General features: G+C 45.8%; 1 protein-coding gene across 1 annotated transcript in view; it reads left to right on the top strand.

The window, feature by feature from the left end:
• The window catches only part of CACNA1B (calcium channel, voltage-dependent, N type, alpha 1B subunit), a 562,801-nt gene that overhangs the window by 16,045 nt on the left and 539,413 nt on the right, over positions 1–7,343 (top strand). The window contains exon 3 of the mRNA XM_015421148.1: positions 990–1,129. Coding sequence (XP_015276634.1) covers positions 990–1,129 — 140 coding nt within the window. The remainder of the gene's footprint in view (positions 1–989; positions 1,130–7,343) is intronic.

The raw sequence follows: 7,343 nt of genomic DNA, 5'->3' as shown, positions 1-7,343 counted from the left end.
CGCGCCGCCGGCCCTGCTCCCCTGTCGCAGCTTCTGTCACGCGTCTCGGGCCGGGGCTCTCGCCCCCGCGCCCGAGCGCGTCCTGCAGTCGTCTCGTGCAGCCGGGCGTCTTCTGGGGAGGTTCGGCGTTGGGGCGCTGCCTCCCTCTCCCGGTCTTCGGCGCTGGCCGGTAGGTCAGGGTGTGGGGAGTTCCTCGGGGCATCATTGTTAAAAGTATATGCTTTTGTGTGAGTGTTTGTCTGTTTTGGCAGGTCACTGCGTGGTGTGGCTCTCTGACTCTCACAGTTTAAAATTTTGGCTCTTTTTGTCGAACTTGTTCGCCACCCCTGAGTTAGGGTGTTGGACTAGGGCTAGGGAGACCCAGATTCAAATCCTTGCTGAGCCATGAGGCTTTCTGGGTGGCCTTGATTGCAGTCATTACCTAACCAACTTCACAGGGTTGTAGTGTAAATAAAATGGAGAGAAAACAATACATATATTAGCCTGTGCTGCTTGGAGGAAGATAAAAATATGATAAATATCATCCATGAATGTAGCTGGGTCATCTTTTACTCCTGTTTTATGCCTAGTAACTCTTTTTGTACTTAACATCCAACTTGATGGAGAGTTCTGTGGAACTTGAAAGCTTGCTCTCAGAATTTTGAGATTTTTGTTGTTGATTGTAATAAAAATATTATACTTCTGTTGTGTTTGGATTCCCCCCCCCCCATGGACCAGCACAGTTTGTATGTATGGAGTTTGTATGTCTTACAATAACCCTGGAAGGCAGACAACTATTGTTATCCCCGTATTTGCAGATATGGGGTTTGGCTAGAGAATGTGGCTTGCCTGTCGAGTGAGTTTGTGGTGAACTAGATGTTTCCTGATTTGTCCTTTAAGCTTTTTGCCAGCACACTGTCCTCCAAAAATGTATATTGAATACTAGCACATATGGAAGTATAGTTCTCTGTCTGACATCTTTGATTCCACCCTCTCTCCCCTTCTTTTAGGATGATACCGAGCCGTACTTTATTGGAATATTTTGCTTTGAAGCTGGCATAAAAATCATCGCACTGGGGTTTGTTTTTCACAAAGGCTCTTATCTTCGAAATGGCTGGAATGTGATGGATTTTGTAGTCGTCCTCACTGGGTAAGTGATTTCCTTTACTTTTTTCTCTCTGTTGCTCTTACTCATTTGGTGAGATCTGTTGCTTTGATGCTTATTGTTGGAGAGGTGAAGGAGGGGAGCAAGCTGCTGTTAAGGTTTATAGCAAATCCATATTTAAAGACCTCTACTTACTTTTAAATAAGAGCTGCTGTTATAGTGAATATGGCATCCTTTGTTTTTCAAGAGTTTGGGTACACTTTTATGAACTGTCAATGGAGCTTTGCAAAGGCTTTGCAAAGATGTCTTCTGAAAACTATGGGATGATTTTTAAGGCTGGAAGTATTTTAGAAAATGATTGGGTTGGGCTGGGCTATATGAAAAAAGATCAGGTGTTGTTTTTTTTAGGGGAGCAGTGTAACTGTAGGAAGGAGAAGGGGGAAGGTGGGCTGTCTATGGATTAGCTATGGATTCAACTTGAAAGCAGTTGAACAATGGAGAAAAAGAGAATGCACAAGACCATGAGCAACAATGTTAGGAATAGTGTTTGGTTTGGTGGGAGGGAAAAAGTATGTTTTGTTTTCTAAAATACCCAGTGGGCTCATTTTATTTTTGCTTTTGGAGGAGTTTTTGGCCATGGTGTGTTTTTACTGTGATTGGAGCTTGAAATAATAAACAAGAGCAAGGGTAGCCAAAACAAGTTTGATACTTGAGGAATATCTAAACTGTGTACCCCATTCACTGTGCAGCTCATTTCAGTAGAGCTCATGCTGGAGAACTTCATGGTGGTTTGTTGCCTCAAATCTTCCACCTGGGGCAGGTGCCTCTTACTAGGGTTGCCTCTGAATTTATGCAAGCTGACCAACCTATGCTCATGCTCAAGAGCTCATAATCAAGATTTCTGGACACAGATGAATTATCCTTTAAATCTCTTAACCATCAGGTTATATTGGTTGAAGTATGGTTTTCACCCAGCCTTTCAGAAGCATACCGATAGGTAAAACTAATAGTTTGATCTATTTTTGTGACTGACAGTACAGACTTTCTATGTGTGCTAGATTTTTCAGAATAACACACAGTAAATGGTATCCTAGTTCTGTGTTATATAACATTGGAATGACTGGAAGTTTAGTGATTAACTGGCTCTATTGGGCAAACATTCCAGTCATCTCAGTGGTGGTTGACTTCTGAATACTATGGTCTTCACACCTCAATTTTGGATAGAGCACTGCCAAAGAAGGGGGGGGGATAGCATCTTCAGGGTATTTTCTCCCATTCCTAAAAAATGTTGATTTTTTTTAGTTTTGTATATAAGCTATCTGTTGGTTAGTCAGAGGTCGTGCATTGATGTTTACTAATACTGTCTTAGTTGTGGGGTCATAAATGAAGATGTATTATTATACTGTAGGTGAAATATGGACCCTTTATTGCTACCCTGTTTTTTGCATGTACTGGAAGCGCTGTTTGATCTTTTAATATAATTGCACAATAGCCATTTGATTAGACAGCTGTAATAAGGAGCCTTGTTGCTGTCATCAAACACAAGCATTCTTTTGAAGTACAAGACTGCTAATGTCAGGGCTTCTGGCTTCCACTGATGATTCTAGCTGGGATGTATTGAAATTGTCTTGTACATGGACTTCCTGCGAGGCAAGCAGCAGGGGGAGGACTTTGTATAAACTCAGAGAGTGACATTTTGTTGCTGAGGCCCTCCGCAGGGAAGAGGTTGCACATATACCTTTCAGTGCTGCTGTTTCAAGTTGGGAGATCAAGAACAAAGGAACACAGTTTTTCCCCCCACCCCCAAGCATGGCTGAAAGACTAGACAGTGTAAGGCTGGTTCACAAACAAATGTGTGAATGATGTCCATTAAAAGATGTCTCTGAGCCAACACAGGAGGGATACAAAAGTTTGCTTGTGATGCTGAATCCAGGGCTATTTTTGGGCAGGAACGCACAGGAACGGAGTTCCAGCTGGCTCCTGAGTTGGCCACGCCCAGCAGGAACTCATTAGCATAATGGGCCACACCCAACAGCAGAAACTCATTAGGATTGGCTACGTTAGGGGTGTGTGGCCTAACATGCAAAGGAGTTCCTGCTACAAAAAAACCCCCTGGGTTTTGACAACAAACAGGGTAAACAGAATAAGAAGCAAAAGGTGGGTGTGCCTGGATGACTACACTTCTGGTAACATGGGGGTGCGGCCTAATATGCTAATGAGCTGTGTCATCAGGGGTGCTAATGAGTTCCTGCTGGGCTTTTTCTACAAAAAGAGCCCTGGCTGAATCTATGATGGGCTGTTCATATGTGTAAGTTAGCAATACTAGCAGACAAGTGATGAGTTAGCCTGCCCTTAGAATCCAGACTGCCTTAGAGTTGTATCAAGTGCAACTTGACAGACTTCTCTGTGATGAATGGGCAGTCCTGGATTCAGTCCTTCAGGAGGTCAAAGAAAAACTGGATTTGAAAAGAGGATTCAGGTGATGAGAGGGACTTATTAATGAAGTTTTATAGACGTAATGTGAAAAGTGTTAGTCTTTTTCTGGTTACCTATACAAAGGTCTCTGAAAGGTAAGAATTTATACCACATTCCACCAGATTTAGCCTCTGTCTTGGTGTGTTGGCACTAGACATGTGGGGAGAGCCGCCCTGAGTAGGCCTCGGCTGGGAGGGCAGGATATAAATTTGATAAATAAATAAGATGATGCTGGGGAACATAATGAAACCACCCCTCTGGGTCCATAACTCACTGAAGTTTTGTTCCTTGAGCAGCTGTGTCACAGCAGCATAGTTTACATCATATGCTTTTTCATGCATCAATTCCTGGGTTCAGTCCTGACAACCTCTAGTTAGAAGCAGAGTAGGGCTCTAAAAGACCCCTGTCTGAAGTAGGGACATATCCAGGGTTGGGCCAATGTTTGTCCTACCTATTGAGGAAGGGTGGCTAGGACATAGAGCATCTGCCTGTCAGTGGAGTATGGCTTGATAGTATAAAGCAGCTTTCTAGGTTTATGTAATGCCAGTGTAATGTAGTAGCTACTAGGATCTGGGAGACCTGGATTCAAATCCCCACTCTGCCATGGAAGCTCACTGGGTGTCATTGGGCCAGTCACTTTCTCTCAGCCTAATCTGACTCACAGGATTGTTGTGATGATAAAACAGAAGACGGGAAGAATAATGCTGAAAGCCTCTTTGGGGCCCCACTGCAAAGGAAACTGGGGTAGAAAAATTTAAATATATTGAGCGTCTCCCTTTGAAAACGTAAAGATGATTAGTAACTAGCTATATGTAGCAGCGGTAGGAATTTTGGGGTCCTTATACACTTTAATTTAATGTAAAGGAGGGGGCTACATAAGGCATAACTTTTCCATAGATGCAAAATTTGCAGCTTGCTTCTTGGGAAAACACAGTAGCTGTTTGGGCATCCTTGATTCTCAACTGTCCAAGCAATTTTTCCTCAAGATCTCCTTTTTGCAGAGAGCTATTAACAAGGGGATTTGGTTGGAAAGAGATCAGCATGATGTCTTTGACTAGGCAGAAAATATTTGGCCGCAACAAACCTGATTATTTCATAAAGGGGGGGGGAGTTGTCTGCTGGAAGCATGTATCCAATTTTGATTGCCTTTGCAAGGTGGCATTGGACCAGGTTTTTCCCCAGCATATCCAGCTGTGAGAGATAAAAATGGCAGAATGAAATGACCTGCAGCAAGAAGTTTGTTGCTGATGTGGCATTTAATGTACATATGCCATTTTGTTGTTTTTAACTTTGAGTTACACCCAGTATAGGTTACATTGCATTTAATCTCAGTTTCAGTACATTGATATGGCATTGTTGGGGTGTTGCTTAACCTATAAAAGGGTTGTCACAACCAAAGTTAATGGCAAGTCATAGACTCCACCTGTGTTTGCCAGCTTTTAAATTAGTCCATCTCGGTGTCCATTTAATATCACTTTGCTTTGCAAGCAGTTATCAAGTGATGTTATTTAGCTCCACACCATGAAAAAATCCAATTGCCCATTTCTACTAATTAGACTTTTGTTAACGGGACAGGACATTTTCTTCCTGGCCAGTTGGTAATCTTGCTTCTGCCTTTTTACTGCCATCAAGACTTATAAAGATGGATGGATTCTAAAAGATCCTTCTGCTGTGCTACCCTACAGATGTGCAGAAGCCTCTGGCATGTCACGTGGCCCTGCAGGTTGATAAAATCATGCCACCTTAAAAATAAGAACTGGAAGGTTTGGCATCATCTGATCTATTTTTGTTTTGGATCTGCTGCTCTCTATCATTTCTATGTGATTATTATTAATGGATCTAAGTAGCACCTAATGAGAATAGTTGCCAGAAGAATCTTAATGTTCTTTAATGCCTGTGAATGTTTCCTCAGTGGGCATCAATTATTAGGAGATGGTCTTCTGATAGCTCTGTTCTTGAATGAGTGCTTGGATAAGGTGTCTGCTTCCAGTTGGGGAAGGCAAGTATACGTGTGTACTAACAGACAGCCATTTTGGAAGAGAGATAGCTTTGGCTTGTTTGGAAAGCAAAACGTCTTGGAGTGCAGTGCTGCTTTCTCTCTGCTTCTGATATGGGGTAGTGTGTATGTTGCCCTTATAGGAGTGCCTCTTTATTTCCACTGGTGCTAGGGTTGCCAGCCCCCAGTTCCTAGCAGGAGATCCCCTGCTTTAGGGGGCTCTGATCCATTGCCGGCCAATTGGTCAGGAGGGAAAGCCCCACCCCCAAACAGGGATGTCGCCAGGCAAAAAAGCATACAGTTTTGCCCAAAAACTAGAGCATCACCCCCTGACATCCCCGATGCAATGATGTCACCTCTGGGCAAAGCGCAGATGCCAGAAGATTCTAGAGCAGAGCCTGGATCCCCTCGTCGCCAGCCAGGTAAAACCTGCAACCCTAACTGGTGTCATATCTGTAAATTAGTAAATAAAGCACATATTACACAAATGACATGTTTCTGCGCTCCCATTCTAAGGAAACCAATCTAGTAGTGTTGGCCCTGAAAGGGGAAGGGGGGTATGTGTAATAATAATTATGATACTTAACACAAAACTGTTGCTTTTGTTCAACAAGTGAACCTCTCTCCCCCTCTCCCCCTCTCCCCCAGCCCCCTGCTGCTCCTTCCCTACCCTTTAAATCTTACAATAAATCATATTTATGTTAATATGATTTATAATAAACCTAAAGATTTCAATTGCCAAGTTATTATATCCCATATCATTTATGGAGGTCAATAATTAACTCATCATTCAGACATCTCTCTATATATATTATAAAGCTAATTTGGGGTGGCATCTCTCCTATGGGGTGGCAGGATTCGATTCATGCCAAAATCAGTTGGCCACCTGAACTGCCACTCCAAAACTCTGCCAGTTGCTGGGTGGCCGCGTGGCCTCAGTCCTGCCCACACATCTGGCGGCCAGCGTGTTGCCCTCAGTGCACACACTGCTGCCAAAGACGATGGCCACTCTGCGGCCAGGACGCGTGGGATGCCAAGGACGACTATGGTGGTGCCCTGCCGGTCAGCTGGCCACCCGGCCACCCACGGTATCTCCCCCCGCCTTCTCAGGCCCACGCGCCACCTTTCCCCACTCGCTGGCCATGGTGGCCGGGCAGGACAAGATCTCCTGAGGCCCCTGCACCACCCTCTTCACCTGGCTTCTATAGCCGCTCGGAGGCCTCAGGGAGGGACAGCAGGCGTGGGACCTCCGGAGGCCTCTGCGCCACCTTTCCTTGCCTGGCTCCCGAGGTGGACCCGCGGGAAAAGACCTCAGAGGCCGGCGAGCAGGAGAAGCTGCCCAGAGGCCACCCACCCCCTCCTTGCCTGCCTGCTGAGGCAAGTGAGTTAGGAGGGGACCCAGGAGCCCTTTACAATCCTCTCTGTGCGTTCTCCTGTCCTCCCGCTGGAGTGGCCGCATGGGAGAAGCTGCCCACAGCCCCCCCGTCCCCTCCTGGCCCACCCACTGAGACAAGCAAGCCAGGAAGGGGCTGGGGAGGCATTTAAAGCCCTCCCCATTGGTTTTCCTGCCCTCCCACCGAAGCGGATGTGTGGGAGAAGCCGGCCGAGGCCTCCCGCCTCATCCTTGCCTGCCCGCTCGCCAAGACAAGCAAGCCAGGAAGGGGCCAGGGAGCCCTTTCAATCCCTCCCCATCAGTTCTCCTGCCTTCCTGCTGGAGCAGAGGAGCAGAAGAAGCCAGCCATGCCCCCCCCCCCGGTCCCCCTCCGGCCCTCCCACCCAGCCACACGC

The sequence above is a fragment of the Gekko japonicus genome, unplaced genomic scaffold (genome assembly GCF_001447785.1).
Source record: "Gekko japonicus isolate JY-2015 unplaced genomic scaffold, Gekko_japonicus_V1.1 scaffold40, whole genome shotgun sequence".
NCBI lineage: Eukaryota > Metazoa > Chordata > Lepidosauria > Squamata > Gekkonidae > Gekko > Gekko japonicus.
Note: the sequence above shows the minus strand (reverse complement) of the source record. Positions and strands in the feature narration are given on the sequence as shown.